The sequence below is a fragment of the Portunus trituberculatus genome, chromosome 44, assembly GCF_017591435.1.
Source record: "Portunus trituberculatus isolate SZX2019 chromosome 44, ASM1759143v1, whole genome shotgun sequence".
Lineage (NCBI taxonomy): Eukaryota > Metazoa > Arthropoda > Malacostraca > Decapoda > Portunidae > Portunus > Portunus trituberculatus.
The window spans coordinates 14,073,407-14,095,391 of record NC_059298.1 but is presented as its reverse complement, the minus strand read 5'-3'; the positions used below and the strand labels follow the sequence as shown (position 1 = coordinate 14,095,391).

General features: G+C 37.9%; 1 protein-coding gene across 8 annotated transcripts in view; it reads left to right on the top strand.

The window, feature by feature from the left end:
- LOC123518581 (transient receptor potential cation channel trpm-like) overlaps nt 1-18,376 on the top strand; it is a 119,497-nt gene extending 101,121 nt beyond the window's left edge. For 7 of the 8 annotated variants that reach the window (XM_045279460.1, XM_045279464.1, XM_045279458.1 and 4 more), the window contains 3 exons: nt 14,399-14,629; nt 15,479-15,715; nt 16,360-18,376. In XM_045279460.1, coding sequence (XP_045135395.1) covers nt 14,399-14,629; nt 15,479-15,715; nt 16,360-17,955 — 2,064 coding nt within the window. In that variant the 3' untranslated portion in view covers nt 17,956-18,376. The remainder of the gene's footprint in view (nt 1-14,398; nt 14,630-15,478; nt 15,716-16,359) is intronic. The other variant, XM_045279465.1, reaches the window with a different exon arrangement.
- Nucleotides 18,377-21,985: the final 3,609 nt, after the last annotated feature.

Here is a 21,985-nt window from a genome sequence, read left to right as displayed (position 1 = left end):
GATGGCCAGCAATGATATAGTTTTCTCGCCTCTCGTGTCTGTGAATAATATCCAGCTTCACTTCGAGAGTAAGAGACTTTCTGGTCTTCTTAGGAATGCTAGGCCACATTGCAGGGCATTTTGGTGGTAAACTGAGTGAGTGAAGACGAGCTGCTGCTGACGCTGTTATGGTAGTGAGTGGTGCGTGTTGTCCACGAGAGGCTTGATCTTGATCTTGATCTTGATTCTACAGGTGTCCCAGGATTTCTCCTGAGGCAGGCCTTAGTATTTGCGGCTGCTAGTGTATTCAAAAGCTTGTCGGCTTGCGTAATACGGCAGGGCTTTCAAACTTGGAAAAAATTACCTGGATAAAACTTCGTTAAAGCGAGTTTGGTATTCGTTAAATGAGCAGATGGTAGTAAAATGAAACCTTTGTTGTAGCGAAATTTCTTTGTGTGAACCTTCGTTAAACGGGGGTTCCCTGTATATATATATATATATATATATATATATATATATATATATATATATATATATATATATATATATATATATATATATATATATATATATGGGTATAGTTTACATACCTGAACATACAAAGTCTTTATGTGGATAAATCACTTAGCCAAAACATTTTCACTCATATTTACATACAAGAGAGGGGAAAAGGAAGACTGATGGCAGTACAGTGTACCACTTTATACTGGATATGAGGACCACACACACACACACACACACACACACACACACACACACACACACACACACACACACACACACACACACACACACACGGCCCGGTAGCTCAGTGGTTAGAGCGCTGGCTTCACAAGCCAGATGACCGGGTTCGATTCCCCGGCCGGGTGGAGATATTTGGGTGTGTGTTCTTTCACGTGTAGCCTCTGTTCACCTAGCAGTGAGTAGGTACGGAATGTAAATCGAGGAGTTGTGACCTTGTTGTCCCGGTGTGTGGTGTGTGCCTGGTCTCAGACCTATCCCAAGATCGGAAATAATGAGCTCTGAGCTCGTTCCGTAGGGTAACGTCTGGCTGTCTCGTCAGAGACTGCAGCAGATCAAACAGTGAATTACACATCATGGTTACTAAGGAAGATGTAAGGAAAATTATAAGCAATCTGGATATTAATAAATCAATGGGGCCTGATGGCATATCTGGGAGGTTGCTAAATGAATGTAAGGATCAATTGTTGAACCCTGTATTTGATATTGTGGAAACCTCCATACGAACAGGATTAGTCCCGAAAGAGTGGAAAAGAGCTGACATTGTGCCTATATATAAGAATGGTAGTAGGATGGAACTGCTAAATTATAGACCAGTATCGTTAACTAGTATATTGTGCAAGGTATGTGAAGAAGTAATTAAAGCTAAGTGGAGTGAGTATCTAGAAAGTGAAAACATTCTGAGTGAAAGGCAGTTTGGTTTCAGAAAAGGAAGATCGTGTGTATCCAATTTATTATGTTTTTATTCAAGAGTGACTGACATACTACAACATAGAGAGGGATGGGTGGATGCTATCTACCTGGACTTGAGAAAGGCCTTTGATAAAGTACCACACAATAGACTGATGTGGAAACTAAAGATGATTGGAGGAGTAAATGATAAACTAGCAAAATGGATGGAAAATTACTTAATGGGAAGAGAAATGAGAACAGTGGTGAGAGGAAGAAGTCCGAGTGGAAGAAGGTAACCAGTGGAGTTCCACAAGGGTCAGTGCTGGGTCCCATCATGTTTTTGATTTATGTTAATGATATGCCAGTAGGAATTGACAGTTACATGAACATGTTTGCAGATGATACTAAAATTATGAGGAGAGTAAAGAATGTGGAAGATTGTAACAAGTTACAGGAAGATCTTGATAAAATATATGAGTGGAGTAAAGAGTGGCAGATGGAATTTAATATAGACAAGACCCATGTTATGAAAATGGGAAGAAGTAGATACAGACCAAACTGGGATTACAGGCTGGGTGATGAGAAAATTAAAGAGACCAATGAGGAGAAAGACTTAGGAGTAACCGTGCAAAACACTTTGTCACCGGAGAAACACATTAACAAGATTTTTTGGAAAACATACAACATGCTTCAAAATATTGGCCTTGCATTCCACTACCTAGATGAAGGAATGATGAAGAAGATATTATGTACCTTAATAAGACCCCAGTTAGAATATGCAGCATGTGTCTGGTCACCGCATATGAAGAAAAATGTGAAGAAGGTAGAAAGGGTACAGAGGCTGGCAACAAGGATGGTACCAGGACTCAGGGAGTTAGACTATGAGGAAAGACTGAGGAAGCTGGGGCTGACCACATTAGAAGAGAGAAGAACAAGAGGAGACATGATAACTATGTATAAATTGGTGAACAAGATTGACATACAAGGGCACTGGCCAAGGGAAAACAAAGTGTTGAAAAAAAAAATCCCGCTGGTTGCCAGGCCCTGTTGAGAGGAAAGTAGGAGAAAGAAAAACAAAAAATCTAAAAGGAGGGTCCAGTTAACGTAAGAGGTGTCTTGACACTCCTCTTTGAAAGAGTTTAAGTCATAGGCAGGTGGAAATACAGACACAGGTAGAGAGTTCCAGAGTTTACCAGTGTAGGGAATGAAGGAGTGAAGATACTGGTTAACTCTTGCATTAGGAAGATGGACAGAATAGGGATGAGAAGAAGTAGAGAGTCTTGTGCAGCGAGGCCGCAGGAGGGGGAAGGCAAGCAGTTAGCAAGTTCAGAAGAGCAGACAGCATGAAAACAGCGGTAGAAGACAGATAAAGATGCAACATTGCGGCGGTGACTTAAAGAATCAAGACAGTCAGTTAGAGGAGAAGAGTTGATAAGACGAAAAGCTTTAGATTCCACCTTGTTTAGTAAAGCTGTGTGTGGATCCCCCCCAGACATGAGAGCCATACTCCATACACGGGCGGATGAGGCCCCTGTACATAGCAAGCAGCTGGGAGGGAGAGAAAATGGACGAAGACGCCACAGGACACCTAACTTCTTGGAAGCTGATTTAGCAAGAGTAGAGATGTGAAATTTCCAGTTTAGATTTTTAGTGAAGGATAGACCGAGTGTGTTTAATGTAGAGGAGAGGGAAGTTGAGTGTTATTGAAGAAGAGAGGATAGTTGTCTGGAAGGTTATGTCGAGTAGATAGTTGTAGAAATTGAGTTTTTGAGGCATTGAACAAAACCAGGTTTTCTGCCCCAATCAGAAACAAGTGAAAGATCAGAAGTTAGGCGTCCTATAGCATCTCGCCTTGAGTCATTTAATTGTTGTTGGGTTGGGCGTCTGTTGAACGCTGTTGAATAATGCAAGGTGGTATCATCAGCATAGGAGTGGATAGGGCATTGAGTCAGATTTAGGAGATCATTGATGAATAATAGAAAGAGAGTGGGTGATAGGACAGAACCCTGTGGAACACCACTGTTGATAGTTTTAGGGAAGAACAGTGACCGTCTACTACAGCAGCAATAGAACGATCGGAAAGGAAACTGGAGATGAAGGTACAGAGAGAAGGATAGAATCCGTAGGAGGGTAGTTTAGAAATTAAAGATTTGTGCCAGACTCTATCGAAGGCTTTCGATATGTCAAGGCCGACAGCAAAGGTTTCACCGAAGTCCCTAAAAGAGGATGACCAAGATTCAGTTAGGAAAGTAAGAAGATCACCAGTAGATCTGCCTTTACGGAAACCATACTGGCAATCAGAGAGAAGGTTGTGAGCTGATAGATGCCTCATTATCTTCCTATTAAGGATAGACTCAAAGGCTTTAGAAAGGCAGGAAATCAAAGCTATAGGGCGGTAGTTAGAAGGATTGGAGTGGTCACCTTTTTTAGGGACAGGTTGAATGTGAGCAAACTTCCAGCAAGAAGGATAAATAGAAGTAGAGAGACACAGATGAAAGAGTTTGACCAGGCAGTGACATACTGGATAGAGAGTTGATAAAGGTGACCACAAGTAATTATCTCCGAGGACATGGAAAAAAGCTAATAAAGGACATCTGTCTAAATGACGTGAGAAAATACAGTTTCCCGCATCGTAGCATTGATAAGTGGAATAAACTGAGCTGTCATGTCGTTGATGTAGTGTGTGTCAATCAGATGAAAGAGAGATATGACAGGAATGGACAAGGAGACAGGACACAGAGAGCTCAGCTCGGGCCCTGTAATACACAAATAGGTAAATACAAATAGGTAAATACACACACACACACACTGCCGACATCACACAGAGAGGACATGCTTGGAACAAGCTACAACAGGCGTTGGAGCCTGACCTAGATGTATGTACTGGGGGTTAGGGAGCCATAGGGTTCTCCTGTCTCCATAATAAATAAGTGTTTTGGATCGTACAGATGGATAAAAATGGAGAGAGAAGTGGAACTGAGTGGTGCGGCCAGATGTATGACACAATCAAAACAAATGTCACCGAGTGAAAATCTGCGATATATTGAAACACATGTAGGACTCAGGAAATTGACTGAGGATAATATGGATAATGAATTTTCTGGATTTAGGGATGAAAGAGGATGAGGAGGTTGATCAACGTAGAAAGAGAGATAAGGTACATGAAGGAAGTGATGTCGAGTTTAATGGACAAGCAGGACAGACTGACAGCGGAAAACACAGAGCTGAGATTGAGATTAGTCGAATGTGAGAAGGTCATTGTAATCAATCAAGGATTAAAGGAGGAGATACAGGAGATAAAAGAAACAAAATGATATACTAAAAATTATATGTCAAGACTACGAAAACTCCTTAAGGATTGAGGACAGGGTGGAAGGTGGATTGGGTGAAAACAAGCTGAAGGAATTATGAAATGCATGGAAACCAGGACAAGAAGAGGAAAAAGTTAAATTTTCAGAGGTAGTAAAGAGGCAAATTCAGGAAAAAACAAAAGACACTGTAATACAAGTAATTAAGGAGAAAGAAGATATAGTGTGTGATACAGTGGATAAGAGGAAATGTTTCATGATTTTTGGGATTAAGGAAAAAAAAAAAATCCAAATAAGTTCATGAAAGAATGTAGAGAGAGAATTGGCCAAAACTATTATCAAATTGGTCCAGGACAGCACACAGGAGGTGGACCAGGAGGTGGAGGAAGTGATTAGGTTGGGAAGATTTAGTGAGAGGGATAGGAGTCCAATGAAGCTGGCCGATGATACTGAACAAAAAGATATTTGGATAAAAAGAGGTATGAACCTAGAGGAGAGGGAAAAAGAAAAAGTGCTAAGAAATGAAGCTAAGGAAAAAAAACAAGAAAGGGAGAGAGATTGAGAAAAAGATTTTCTACTGGAGGGTTCTGGATATGAGACTAAGAAGTGGTATCTACGGAAGAAGGAAGAGGTCATGGAGGAGGCAAGAAATTAAGAGTGACTTGTAGTAATATAATAGATGGGTTGTAATCCAGTGTGTTGGAGGTTAAGGAATATTTGAAAGAGAAAAACTTGGATGTTATGTTCACTGTTGAAACAAAACTAAGAGCAGTGATCCATGTAAATTTTAAGGAAGAGGTAAGAGACGGGAAGGAGAAGTGCTAATAATGGTTCGTGATAATATATGTGTGGCGGATGTGCAATGTGGTGAGGGCAAGGTGAAAGAAATGGGAGTAACAATCAAAACAAAGGAATTGAGGAAAAGGAAAATCATAGTTACATATTATGTGCCACCTAAGACAAATACATGGGGAACTGAGGAACATGAAGACATGCAAAGAGAGTACTTACATAATATGTTGAGAAGAAATGGAAGAATCCTTTTAGTTGGAGACTTTAACTGTAAAAAAATATACTGGAGTGAGATGGAAGTAATGGATAATGCTGGACAGTGGAGCGAAGAAATGTTAGAGTTGACAATGGTAAATACAATGGACCAGTGGGTGGAGGAGTCAACAAGGTACAGGGGGGAAGAAGAACCATTGTTACTTGACATAGTATTCACAAAGAAACCAGAGCCCCCTTCCAATGGGAAGAAGTGATCATGTGACATTAGAGCTGGAAATACAGGAGGAGGATGGGATAAGTTACAGAGATAACTACAAAAAAGAGATTAAATGATGCAAGAATTATGAAAAATTAAGGAATTTTTTTGCTGACATTGAATGGAGAAACAATATGTACGAAAGGACAATACAAGGAAAATATGAAATATTCTTACAGAAATATAATGGACTAAAGAAATACATACCTTTTTATAGAGTTAGGAAAAAAATGCACACTTGGTACAATGCTAGGTGCACAGACACGAAAAAGACAAAAGATAAAGCTTGGAAGAAACTCATAAAGCAGAAAAAGGACAATAACAGATGGCAGTATAAGGATGCAAGAAATTAATATATTAGAGTAAGGAGAGAGGAAGAAAGAAACTGAAAAAGATGTGGTGAGTAAAAGCAAAGACGAACCCAAGCTTTTCTACAAATTCATAAATGGCAAAATGAAGAACAAGGAAACAATAGAAAAAATAATTAAAGGATGGAAGACATACCAAACAGAGAAGGAAATGTGTGAAATAATGAATTAGAGCTTCAGAACAGTGTTCACTGTAGAAGATCTTACAGAACAGTGCACAAAGAAGATATTAGAAAATTATTAGGTAATTTGGATGTCAGAAAAACAATGGGGCCTGATGGTGTTTCAGGCTGGGTGCTAAAAGAATGTAAAGAGCAATTACTGGATCCAATTTGGGATATAATTACAAGTTCACTAAATGAAGGGAAAGTTCCACTAGAATGGAAAAGAGCCAATTTAATACAGATATTTAAAGGGAGAATGGCAACTGAGCCATTAAATTACAGACCAGTGTCACTCACAAGCATTATAGGAAAGTTGTGTGAAATAATTTTCAAAGAAAAATGGGTTAAACATTTGGAAGAAAAACAAGTCATAACAAGCATCAGGACAGGACGGTCATGTGTGTCGAATTTATTAAGCTTCTACTTGGGAGTAATAGAAGGACTGGATAAGAGATGGATGGGTGGACACAGTATACCTGGACATAAAAAAGGGTTTTGATAAAGTCCTTCATGGAACACTACCTTGGAAACTAGAGAACATAGGAGGACTGCAAGGAACTTTGTTAGCCTGGACAAGAGATTATTTGAAGGACAGGGAGATGAGAACTGTGGTCAAGGATACACACTCATCTTGGGGTAAAGTAGCAAGCTGAGTGCCACAAGGGTCATTGTTAGCCCCCATTATGTTTCAGATTTATGTAAATGACATTCACAATGGGATAAACAGTTACATTAATCTATTTGCTGATGATGCAAAGCTATTAAGAGTTACCAAAAACCAGGAGGACTGTTTGCTGTTACATATGATATAAACAAGATCTATGAGTGGAGTAAGACGTGGAAATTGGAGTTCAATGCCAGGAAATGTCACTTAATGGAGCTAGGAAAGCGCAAAAGAATACTGATATGGGACTATTTGATGGGAGAGGAAGAAATAATGAAGACTAAAGAGGAAATAGATCTGGGAGTGATTATACAGGAAAATCTGAACCCTGAAAAACATATAAGCAAGATATTTGGTATATCATATAAAATGTTGACTAATATAAGAGTGGCATTTCAATTCATGGACAAAGATATGATGAAAGAAATCATCACAAGCATGATACGTCCAAAACTGAAATATGCAACTGTGATGTGGTCTCCGAGCTCTATAAAAGATATAAGAAAATTAGAACGAATACAGAAGATTGCTACAAAGATGGTGCCAGAACTAAAGGACTTAACATATGAAGAATGGCTGAAGGAAATGGGACTACCAAGGACAAGGAGACAGGACACAGAGCTTAGCTCGGGCCCTGTAATACACAAATAGGTAAATACACACACACACACACACACACACACACACACACACACACACACACACACACACACACACACACACACACACACACACACACTCTCTCGACTCACAATCGAGAGGGCCGGGTTCAAGTCCCGGTAAGTGGCGAGGCAAATGGGCAAGCCTCTTAATGTGTGGTCCCTGTTCACCTAGCAGTAAATATACATGGATGTAATTCATGGGTTGTGGCCTCGCTTTCCTGTGTGTTGTGTGTTGATGTGGTCTCAGTCCTACCCGAAGATCGGTCTATGAGCTCTGAGCTCGCTCCGTAATGGGGAAGACTGGCTGGGTGACCAGCAGGCGACCGAGGAGGAGGAGGAGGAGGTGATTTACACACACACACACACTCTCGACTCACAATCGAGAGGGCCGGGTTCAAGTCCCGGTAAGTGGCGAGGCAAATGGGCAAGCCTCTTAATGTGTGGTCCCTGTTCACCTAGCAGTAAATAGGTACGGGATGTAATTCGATGGGTTGTGGCCTCGCTTTCCCGGTGTGTGTTGTGTGTTGATGTGGTCTCAGTCCTACCCGAAGATCGGTCTATGAGCTCTGAGCTCGCTCCGTAATGGGGAAGACTGGCTGGGTGACCAGCAGGCGACCGAGGAGGAGGAGGAGGAGGTGATTTACACACACACACACACTCTCGACTCACAATCGAGAGGGCCGGGTTCAAGTCCCGGTAAGTGGCGAGGCAAATGGGCAAGCCTCTTAATGTGTGGTCCCTGTTCACCTAGCAGTAAATAGGTACGGGATGTAATTCGATGGGTTGTGGCCTCGCTTTCCTGGTGTGTGTTGTGTGTTGATGTGGTCTCAGTCCTACCCGAAGATCGGTCTATGAGCTCTGAGCTCGCTCTGTAATGGGGAAGACTGGCTGGGTGACCAGCAGGCGACCGAGGAGGAGGAGGAAGAGGTGATTTACACACACACACACACACACACACACACACACACACACACACACACACACACACACACACATGAGAAACTGATCCTGAGAGAAGAATATGACTTTAGAAGCACAAAATCGCATAGTAAGAAACTAAGGAAGGGACGATGTCTGAGAGATGTTAAGAAATTTAGTTTCCCGCAAAGATGTGTTGAGACTTGGAACAGTTTGAGTGAGGAAGTGGTGTCAGCAAAGAGTGTACATAGTTTTAAAGAAAAATTGGATAAGTGTAGATATGGAGACGGGACCACACAAGCATAAAGCCCAGGCCCTGTAAAACTACAACTAGGTAAATACAACTAGGTAAATACACAGCTTTAGATGTGATGGCACTGCAGTGCTGCTTTGCCACATCACATCAGATGTGACAACAAAAGAATATAAGGTGGGGAGTGTGGAAAAGGCAGAAGACTTAAATTTGAAACTAACAAATAGAAGAGGAAAACAATCTTTATAGAGGAAAGTCATTAGCAAAGTAATAAACCATACATAATGAAAGTTTTAACTGTAAAATGAAATAGATAAATAAAAGAAAAAAAAAATTTTCAACTGATACATAATCTTTATATCAATATTCTTCCCAAAATGTTTAGTGAATTGTCAGTAAATTTAAAGAAAAATCTTTCATACAGGTTTGGACCTATATTAAAAAGAATTTGAAAAAAAATATAATTTCAAATACTTTTTCTGATTATTTGTTTGTTTTTTACTTCAAGAAGAACCATTATATGAAGTTATAAGCTATTTTGGGAGTTCCTGGGAATGCAGCATAGATAAAACCTTTTTTATTTTAATATAAAATAAAGGTACTTAAATAAAGTGATGCATAATTTTGGTATCCATATTCTTCTTTAAATACATACTTATTAGATTGTCTGTAAATTTAGAGGAAAATTTTTTATTGTAATTTTTTTTCAATTTTTTGTAAAAATTTGCATTTAAAATTCTGACAAGTATTGATTTCAGATATTTTTGTCTGATTACTGGAATGTGTTCTTTACTTAAATAAGAATCCTTATATACAGTTTTAAAGTCTTTTTGAGTTCCTAGGAATGCAACAGATGGTAAAAATATTGAACTATAGAATGAAGATACTTAAAATGAACACTTCTGTAAGTCATGTCCAGTTTTTATATCAATATTTTTCCTCTCTATATACTTCTTGAACTGATCAATATTTTTCTCTATATACTTCTTGAACTGCCTGTAAACTGAGAAAAAAAAAATTTTTTGCAAAAAATAATTTTTTATACAGATCTGGACCTGCATAAAAAAATTGTAAAAGAATTTTCATTTCAAGTTTTTTTTTTCTATTCTTAGAATGTATTCTTTATTTAAAGAAGAACCTTATAATACAGTTATAAAGTGTTTTTGATTCTGAGAAATCTTCCTAGTTTTCCACTGTCTGGTTTAGTCAATAGTCACTCTCTAACTAAATTTGTCTGTGCTGTCTATCTCTCCCTTAACTCCTTTTACTATAGTAAATTCTTTTGACTATTTAACTTCCAAAGTGGAGCACATTCTGCTCCTCTATCCTTGCATGGAGATCTCCATCCTGGGAGATTTCAGTGTTCACCACCAGCTTTGGCTTTCCTTTCCCTTCATTGACCATTCTGGTGAACTACCCTTCAACTTTGCTATCCTCCAAGACCTAGAGCAACTGGTGCAACATCCTACTCGCATTCCTGACTATCTTGGAGATACGCTCAACATTCTTGATCTTGTCCTCACCTCTAATCCCTAATGCTTATGCTATTACCCTATCTTCTCCATTGGGTTTTTCTGATCTCATTTCTGTATCTTGCCCTATTTCACCAATCCATCCTCAGGATCCCTCAAAGTGGAGGTGCCTCTGGCATTTTGCCTCTGCCAGTTGGGGGGACCTGAGGAGGTATTTTGCTCATTTTCCCTGGAATGATTACTGTTTCCGCACAGAGATGGGTGTCTGACACCCATCTCTGTGCTGAACACATAACAGTGCTGATAGTGTCTGGCATGGAGGTGTACATTCCTCATTTCTTTTTCTCAACCTAAACCACACAGCCTGTTCACATGCTATGCATGATAGTGAGGTTGCCCACAAAAGGTACTTGAGCCTTCCATCACCTGATTGTCAGGCACTTTATATTTCTGCCTGGAATCATGCCAAGTCTGTTCTTCAAATTGCTAAACCTAACCTAACCTAACCTTCATAAATAGAAAATGTCATAATCTTTCAAACTCTAACTCCCCTTGTGACTTTTGGCATCTGGCCAAAAACATCTCCAATAACTTTACTTCTTCATCTTTCCTTCCTTTATTTCATCCTGATGGCACTACTGCCATATCATCTGTCTCTAAAGCTGAACTCTTGTCTCAAACATTTGCTAACAACTCCATCTTGGATGATTCTGGGCTTGTTTCCTCCCTCTCCTCTGCCCTCTGACTATTTCATGTCTACAATCAAAATTCTTCGTAATGATGTTTTCCATGCCCTCTCTGGCTTAAACCCTCGAAAAGGCTTATGGACCTGATGGGGTCCCTCCTATTATTCTCAAAAACTGTGCTTCCATGCTTGCACCTTGTCTGGCCAAACTCTTTCAACTATGTCTATCGACTTCTACCTTTCCTTCTTGCTGGATGTATGCCTACATTCAGCCTGTTCCTAAAAAGGGTGACCATTTTAATCCTTCAAACTACTGTCCTATAGCTTTATTCTCGTGCTTATGTTAAGGTTTTTAATCTATCCTCAATAGGAAGATTCTCAAACATCTGTCACTTCACAATCTTTTATATGATTACCAGTTTGGCCTCTGTCAAGGTCGCTCTACTGGTTATCTGGCTTTCCTTACTGAGTCTTGGTCATCCTCTTTTAGATATTTCTGTAAAAGTTTTTTTGTCGCATTAGACATATCAAAAGCTTTTAATAGAGTTTGGCATAAAGCTTTGATTTCAAAACTGCCCTCCTACAGTTTCTATCCTTCTCTCTGCAACTTTATCTCAAGTTTCCTTTCTGACCATTCTATTGTAGCTGTGGTAGACAGCCACTGTTCTTCTAAATCTATAAACAGTGGTGTTCCTCATGGTTCTGTCCTGTCACCCACTCTCTTTTATTCATTAATGATCTTAACCAATCTTCTTGCCGTATCCACTCAAATGTTAATGATACCACCCTACATCTTTCCACATTCTTTCAGAGATGACCAAACTTTTAGGAAGTCAACAGTTCATGCAGGGATGCCACAGAATGCCTGACTTCTGATCCATCTAAGATTTCTGATTGGGGCAGAGAAGACTTAGTAGCGTTCAATGCCTCCATCTATTAACTGGACACAACCTTCCAGACAACTATCCCCTCTTCTTCAGTGACACTCAACAGTCTCCCTCTTCTACACTGAATATCCTCAGTCTGTCCTTTACTCATAACCTTAACTGGAAACTTCACATTTCATCTCTTGCTAAAACAGCTTCTATGAAGTTAGGTGTTCTGAGACATCGCCAGTTTTTCTCACCCCTCCCAACTGCTAACTCTGTACAAGGGCCTTATCCTTTCTTGTATGGAGTACTTTTTGCATATTTTAGGGCTTCCACTCACACAGTTTTATTAGATAGGGTAGAATCAAAAGCTTTTCATTTCATCAACTCTACTTCTCTGACTAACTGTCTTCAGCCTTTTTCTCACTGCTGAAATGTTGCATCTCTTTCTATCTTTTATCGCTATTTTCATGCTTACTGTTCTACTGATCTTGCTAACTGCATGCCTCCCCTCCTCCTGTGGCCACGCTGCACAAGGCTCTCTTCTTCTTCTCATACTTATTCTGTCCAGCTCTCTAATACAAGAGTTAACCAGTATTCTCAATCATTCTTACCTTTCTCTGATAAACTCTGGAACTCCCAGCCTGCTTTTGTATCTCCATCTTCCTACAACTTGACTTCTTTTAAGGAGGAGGTTCCAAGACATTTATCTCAGACTTTTGGCTTTACTATTTTTTTAGGGAGCTTGCATTCAAGTAGGCCTTTTTTTTATGTTTTGTTGCCCTTGGCAAGTTTTTTTCGTATAAAAAAAGACAATGAATGTTTTTCACTTTAAGATAAGATTAACCCCTTCCTTACCGCAAGACTGTTTTGTAGTACGTGCGTACCACGCGCAAAAGCGACCTCGTGGTACCGCAAGATGCTGCCGTAATGCGCGTACCACACCAATACATTTCCGTGTATAACCGTGGCCTGAGTGTGGATTTTGCCTTTTTCATGCTCCACGTGGTTCACTATAAACAAACAAACACTGAAGGCGTTATTTTTAGCCACCCCAGCGTAACAAAACCATCCCCCCCACTAGCCAATCAATGTCGGAGTTAATTTTTCATGCATAAACTATAAAGCCAATCACTATTCTTTGACATATATTATTCCCACAGTCCCCCCAAGAACATCAGTTCTCTACTATCGGCCGTGGTGAAACTGTTCTTTTGCCTCTAGTTAGAGATAATGGCGTCTGCTTCGCGTAGCAGCGATGAGGATTATCATAATTATGAGACAGATAGTGAGGATATACTGGAAGACTCTCCAGATGAATATGATTCAGACTATGATCCTGAAAAAGAAGTAGGAGAGAGTGATAGTGACAGCAGTGTTGAAACCCTCTCGGCAAGTGAGGGGGAGCAGCCTAGTTATGACTGCCTCAGGGCCACCCTCACCAGGTGCAGAGTGTGTGGTGCTGAATTTATGATTAGTGCACAATTTATGATTATGTTTACGTTTTCTTTTATTAATAAAATGACAAATATGTTTAGAAAAAAGTACATAACACTGAGTTAGAAAGAAATATAATGTGTAGATCTGGCCATGAGCCACGTGCGCACACGGGCAGGGGGCTGCGGTATAGGAGGGGAACGCTTTGTTTATATCGGGGGGTGGCTGCGGTAAGGAAGGGGTTAAGTTACTTGAGATGCCATTGTGAATATACTATATGAATATTATTTGCAATAGTCTTAATGGAATTCATATTACTTCAGCAGATGAGCTTGAGTGCAACATTTTCCTTTCTCATCAGTCTTAGCAGCTACAAAATATTACTGAGCTCCTAAGCCCAAGGGTGACTTTTCCTCACCTTACCCAGATCTCAGTCATCCAGGCATGCTGCTTGCTCCATGATGCTGCCATATTGAGTCTTGTACTCTTTGGTGCATAGACATGAATCTTTTATGTGGCTGTCTTGTTCATGTGCCTAAATAGCAGCAACCATAGGACTGAATATCTGATATTTTCATAAATTTTTCAATCTCAGCTTTGATTGGAAAATTAAGTGATTTTGTTTTTGTGCCATCATTGGCAACTTATTAGAGACTGGTCATTAACAGAAGTAGATGCCATTTTGATGAGGATTCTTTTAAGTTTATCTGAATACAAATTATTTAGTACTTCTGAAAAACAATGCAGTACTAGTTTCCATCCTTAGGTATTTGAAGTTATTGAGTTAATTAAAGTGATCTCACTTTTCTGTTACAGATTGAGTTGGTCTAGCATTTTCATCATATTTCAAGAGTATCTTTTCTTATAATTTTTAAGAGACTGATATTTTTGCCTGCAATGGTTTTACCAGCATCATGCTGAAAGAGAATAATGATTTTTCAGCCCTATTTTATGTTGTATGGTGAAGTGTTTGCTGGTGACATTGATCCGGACTGTGGCGGCGAGGGCCAGATACCATGCCACCCAGGCCGGTGGCTCACTCCAACTGTCATGTCCATGTACCTACTGGTGGCCAACATCCTCCTCATCAACCTCCTCATTGCAGTGTTCAACAACATCTTTCAGGAAGTCAATGCAATATCCCACCAGGTGTGGATGTTCCAAAGATTTCAGGTAAGCTGTGTTGTTACCATCCATTTCAGATCACATTAGACCTTGTTTTATTTTGCAGATGGCATCTAAGCAAACAGTTAGATCAGTAACATTTTGGCATAGCTTGTTTGACACTGCCCTTTTATTTATAGCACTACACTGCATTGTTTCACTAAAGAGTTTATTATTAGCTTTGAAGATACAGCTGGCATGAGCTGAGTAGGCATTCAAACAGAAGATTTAATGTGACACAATTATGATATGTAAAGATGATATAGAGTGGGAGAAAGGTAATGACAGAGTGAGGGAGGGACTAGAAGACAAGAGTTAAAGGAGAGGTGCAGTTACACATGATACATGTCACAACTACATCACATAAAACCTTACCCTGTCAAAATTTCTACTTGGTTCTTGCTGGCTTTGCCTTTAAAAACCAAGAGTAAATTCCCTAATCAATGTACTTGGCAATGCACTGTAGTGTCACAAATTGGGGTACTGTCAAACAGGCTGTGCTAAACTGTCACATTAATCCAATTGGTTGTTTAGAAGATGTTTGTTCGAGTTATGTCTTGTAGGACTATTAACCATGTAATTCTATGTTACGTGTTCATAATCTTAATCTAGATTCATTATACTATTTTTTATAACTAATTGCATTCACATTAAAAGGCATTGTCTTTGTAAAAGTGACTATTTGAAATAACATTGTCAAAGGAAAAAAAAAATGTACATGAACACCAGAGCAAGCAAATTCCTTTACCATATTATCCAAATTGTAAATCTCATGATTCTTGAGCTTGATGTCAGTTCTCCTAAATAAAGCAGTCATGAAGTCTGAATGTGTTCTGTACTTTGTCTTTGGATTTACAGGTTGTGATGGAATTTGAAGGCAAGCCAGTATTCCCGCCACCTCTTATAATCCTGTCACACATTCATCGGGTCATCAAGTATGTCTTCAGGAGATGGAAAGGAAAGCCACTCCTATATGATAATGGTCTCAAGTTGTTCCTCGATGGAGAGTCTTTAGAACGTTTGCATGATTTTGAAGAGGAGTGCATGGATGGCTATAACAGAGAGAAAGATCAAAAGGAGCAAATGAGCACAGAGGTACATAGTACTGTCATCCACAGCAGTATTATAAATTACTACTAGATTAAGGTTCAAAATTTATTTCATTTTCTGAAGAATATGAAGAGACATGTGAAATCACTACACCTATCATCCTAACATAGGCAGTCAATACTTTAAAATTGCGAGTCGGTGTACTCCCAAGGGTGTCTTGTCTTGTGGCTACCTACACATCCATAAGCTAGAGTAAGGTGTATAGTACATAACAGTGTTTTCTGTTAAGTAGTTAGTAAATAAATGGTCTGCACTTTTTAAAGTTGCTGCCATAGATTCACAGCATTAGCACTGAGTGCAGCTATAATTTCATATATATATATATATATATATATATATATATATATATATATATATATATATATATATATATATATATATATATATATATATATATGACAGGGGAAAACTACTTTGCATTATCTATCAGGTGTAGTATTGAATAGTTTTCATGATTTTTTTAGAGGAGGGCTGTAAACAAATGCATATCCTTTTCACCAAAAAATGCATTAGTATTATAAACTAAATTTACTAGATGCTTTTGTGTGATCTGATAAAGACTTCACTAACATAAAGTAGTGGTGGCATCACTTTATTGTTTGAATAATTCTTTTGTCTTTCTTCATTAGGAACGTGTGCGCATCATGGCTGAGCGAACTGAAGGCTTGGCACAGAGAATTGAAGATATGCATGCAAAATTTATTGGAGCAATGACATCAGTGAATAATCTAGATTTTCATATAAAGAGACTAGAGGATACAATGGAGCAAACCAAGAGTAGTTATGCTGTTGTTCACCGATTCATGTTGAGTCATGTAAAGCACAGGAGATCTGCTTCACCTTGTTCAGGGTCAGGCAGCCCCAAGTCTGATGAAGGCTGCACATCACGTTCTGTATCTCAGACAAGCCTACATCAAATGTTAGAGGAAACAGAGAAGCTCATGAGCAGGAGACACACCCCTGAAGAAGAGACAAGTGATAAAGAAGTTAGTGACACAACTGATGCTGAACACGAAGCTGCCCAACTCAAACTCTCTCCCAAATCAGGACATTTTGAAGAACTTCTAACATCCACTCATTTGGGAATGCTGGAAGGACTCAGTTTTGAATCTGTGAAGGCTTCAGGTGCCAGGCAAGCCAAGCGGCAAAGTCGTCGCTCAAAACAGAGATTAGACTCTGAGTCAGGAAGTTCTCAAGGTCGGGCATCAAGGGAACGGAGATCTTCTGGAGGTCGAAAAAGTAGCATACGCAAGTCTTCCAATGTGTCTGGAGATTCAAAGCCAATGTTCAGTCCTAAAGTTTGCTTTATGGATGACACTGAAGAAATTCCTGGACATCCTTCCCCTCCAAAGTATGAAAGGTGTCACTCTAACCCCAATCAGCCCATCATTCAAGTTATTCCTCCATCTTCCCCTCCCCAAATCTTCACCTTTGCTAGTGAATATACAAGTCTGGCAGATGAACTGGAGACTGTCTGCAGGCTGTCTCCTCCCTCATCTCCACACCTACATTTCCAAAGCAGAGGTCCTCCTCCTGTCCGCCGGCGGTTCTTATCAGAATCTGCTGGAATTTCTATCACTATCAGCTCCAACCCATTGCGGGATGCTGAGGAAGCTGATTACCAGCTGATGGAAGGTTTGATTCAGAGGAGAATGCATAGAGATTCTGAAAACTTGGCAGTCTCTCTAGAGGACCTTTGTTCGGTGAAGACAGACTTCTCTGATGGGGAAGATGGAGTGTATTCTCACCTTGGAAGAAGAGACTCAAGGGCAACAGAGCTTCGAAAGAGACATAGTACAAGTATCGACAACAACTTGCCTGATATGTTGTCTGTCCCAAGATCCATCCCACTGACATCCTCCCGTATCCTTTCCCCAACTGGTCGCAGATCCTCTTTTGTGTGTAGTAGTGAAACTACTCGGCTGGCCATTTCCCAGCCCAACAGCCCCAGCACCCGCCGGTCTTCCATACATGGGGATATGCGCACCCAATGGGCTTCCTCCAGCGCCCTGCCACAACCTGAGGCATGGCAAAGGGCAAGGCCATCTCCCCGTCCACATTCACCTCCATGTGTGCTGCCTCAGGTGTTGCCTGTACCCAAGGTGCCAAGCACAACTGCCTCTATTCAATCTGACAGTCAGCCCTTCATGGCCACCTTGCAGGTACCTGCTGTCACTGAATTAGAGGGCAGACCTAAAGACTCTATCACTGAAACAGAGTGTTAATATTTAATCAAGATACATATATCAACCCAAGTCATAGAAATTAAACATACTATGAATACTAGCTCAGTATTTTGAAAGTATAAATGTCAGTCAATTAAAAAGCTGTAGAGAGTAGCTTCTTTAATTGCTTTTAGTAGATTACAATAACTTAAAGGTTTTATCGCTTGGTTTTTATAGTTTTTGTCTCAAATTGTAGCATTTTATCAGTTGTTAATTTATTAGAAATGAGCAATAATTACTTAATTAACTTTATTAAAGAAGCAATAAGAGTGCAATGTTGTATGAGAGTAATTTAAGCATATGTGGAACTATAATTTTTATTAATGAGTGATATTAATCAGCAGTTCCAGTGGTATCGGGACAAACATAAGATTTGAAAAGCTATTTGCAAATAAAGAATGATTATATTTTTTATAATTTCCTTTGTTTTTATATAATTTCCTTTGTTTATATATATATATATATATATATATATATATATATATATATATATATATATATATATATATATATATATATATATATATATATATATATATATATATATATATATATATATATATATTATATATATATATATATATATATATATATATATATATATATATATATATATATATATATATATATATATATATATATATATATATATATATATATATATATATATATATATATATATATATATATATATATATATATATATATATATATATATATATATATATATATATATATATATATATATATATATATATATATATATATATATATATATATATATATATATATATATATATATATATATATATATATATATATATATATATATATATATATATATATATATATATATATATATATATTCTGCAGCATAAGACTACTTGGTGCAATAGTTGAAAACAATTGACAGCATGAACCAGTCATAGCAGAGTAGCTTTTAGTCACCAAACAGTTTGTATCTAGTATTAATCAGTGGCAGAAGAAATAGTACAATACATGTGTATGTGAGTCTTGCTTATTTTTTAAGCTTGACATGTAAAGCTTGTTTTATTAGTCTTTTTTTTCAAGATTAATTATTGATACTAGAATTGTTGCAAGATAGTGTTTTCACTTGAGGCCAAGGGACACCATTACACATGTAGCACTTCATTTCATTAACATCATGTAAACATCAGAGTTCCATATGAGTCATTCCAGGCATTCATTGTGTACTATTTGTATGCTCAATATCATACAACAGTATGTAAGACATGACAGAGCTACCTATACACAGCAGGTATGGTACACTAGTTTTGTTATTGTTATATTGCTAGTAATCAGCCTTATATATGGCAGTGCTTGTATAGAAATGAACATGCAAAATATGACATGTAATGTTTCTTCCCTCTCTTTCTTGTCTTTTCTTTCATAAAAAAAAAAAAAAGAGTTTGTTAACTGACTCTCCAGAAATGCAAGTTGTTTATACTTTTTAGATTTTATGATATTTCATGATACTGAATAGATTCCATAGGTTAGTAAAGGTTAGTCTGGATTGTTCATAGAAGGAGTAAACTAGAAAACAGAATGAAAAAAGATATAACCAATGGACAATATAGACAGTGCAGTTACTTGCAGTAAATGACTTATACATAGTTAACTTTTTTCCATAAATGTTACATACAAAATCTTTATCAATTTATATAGGTAATTTCATTAGATGTCTTAAAATAACCTGGAACCTAACTATGATTATTTCACTAACATTTTAAAATCATCACAATCAATGAAAATAAGACATGGTGTTCTCCTTGAAATGCTTTACTACAGTAGAGAGACTGCTGCGCTTGTGGCCATGGTGATGAAGCCTCAGGAAATTTTCACTTGAGAACGTAGCATTTCCATAAGCTTTATTTGAATCAGCCCTGTTGTATGCATGCATCAACAACTAGGTACTCTAGGAAAAAATGTTAAACTTTCCTGTATCTGTAATTAGAGCAATTTTGCCCATTGGCCTCTGGAACTCCAAAACTAAATTGTCTGACACTTGCTTGCATTGCTGTTCATGGACTGCCATCATTGATATTGCTTTGCTATTGTCCTTAGTATCCTTGCCTTCACTACTTTGTCGTTTTATCTTGGAAGAAAATAATTTTTGTGAGATGTTTTCTATCTCCTATCATGATGTGTATTGCTAGATTATTTACATATATTTTTTTCTGGAAAGTAATGGATATTTTTTAGTATATTTATCTAGTGACTTAAAGGAAGATAGTTTTACTGTTCTACTTATGTTATTTACTCTTATCTACCTTGCCTTTGAATTGATAAAATAATAATGATAATGATAAAAAACACAAGAGAATCTGGTAGAAGCCACTACCAGGGTCTGTATAAAATATACCTACCTATTTCCACCTATTGTCCACATTCATGAATGTTACTTTTAAAGCTCCCTTTCTTCTCTGCACTAACAACCTCATTATTATCAATCTATTTTAAGTATTCTTAACCCTTGCAGCACCCATCCACTTATCAGGAGAATGACACATGACAGATAGCAGGAGTTTGACAGGATTCAAGGTTAGTAGGTATTAAGCTTAAAAAGAATTAGAGATTGTCCCTGATATATGTCAAAGCCACTTCTGGTCTGGTTGAAGAAGCTTTTGGAGAATGAAACCTTGAATAGCATAGACCTTGATCATATAGAAATAGTCTGCAGTAATTGCCCTGATTCTTTTCTTAAAGATGCAAATATTTATCCGCTTCCATAGTCTTATGAATTATTACTCAAGTTTTCCTGGGTGATCACCATTGAAGGTTATCCTTTATGTGGGTCATCCCTCAATTTTTCCTACCTCGCTTGAATTTAGCTGCCCATTTCCTAGTTATACCATAGGAGGAAGCATTGTCCCCTACTAGTGTGGCCATTGTATCCTTGTGGATTTCCTTGGAAAATAATCCTTTAATGAAAAGAAAGTGAACTCTGGAGTTGGAAAATTATTTTATTCTCAGTGTTGAGCATCTGCTGAAGCTAGCTCATGATGATTCACTGGTGCAGCTGAACAAGGAAGGTGAGTCATACACTACTGTAGAAATATAGGAAGTGACCTGGAAGAACACTGGAAAGATATGCAGATGATCTGTGAACAAGGGTATGAGAAATTATCTAGAAATACAGAACTATTATTAGTTGCAGTCTGTTTCAGAGATTATGCTCTCTCTCTCTCTCTCTCTCTCTCTCTCTCTCTCTCTCTCTCTTACATAGCCATCCTGCTGTTGGACAGATGACCTATTTGCAGGCTCTCTTGTCAGTTTAGTGGTTAAGTATTGTCTCTGTGTAAGGTAATGTAAAGGAGCAGATGGGGCACAAAAGCTCCTCTTTGTATTTAAATTAACACATTAAGATTCGGGAAACAACATGCTCCAAACTATTTCTTCATAGAAGGATTTATCCCTGGTCATGTTGCATTAATAATTCTTCATAGATCATAGTATACCTACAACAACAACCAGAGGGTAGCTATGGAGGATAACTTTTTGTAATATAACTTGGCATGTCACTTCTTTTGCAATCATAAGTATCTATAGATTGGTAAAAAAAAAAAAAGGTTACGGTGGTTTGATTTCAAAACGCACTTATAAATCTAAACCATAAGGTGTGTATGTGTGTCCTCGCATGGAGCCCTTAATAATGATTAAGATAATCAAACAAATGTATCTCTAGAGGAAGACTGTATCCATCTTCTAAGAAATGCATGTATATATATATATATATATATATATATATATATATATATATATATATATATATATATATATATATATATATATATATATATATATATATATATATATATATATATATATATATAGAGAGAGAGAGAGAGAGAGAGAGAGAGAAATCAATACAGAAACTACTTAATGAATTTTTTACACGTTTTTACAATTATTGAACAACAATTATAAACCATGAAAAGCAAAATGTCATTATTATATCCCGAACACAACCCTGGTATAACGAGGCGAGACGGAAAGTAAAGTGCAGATG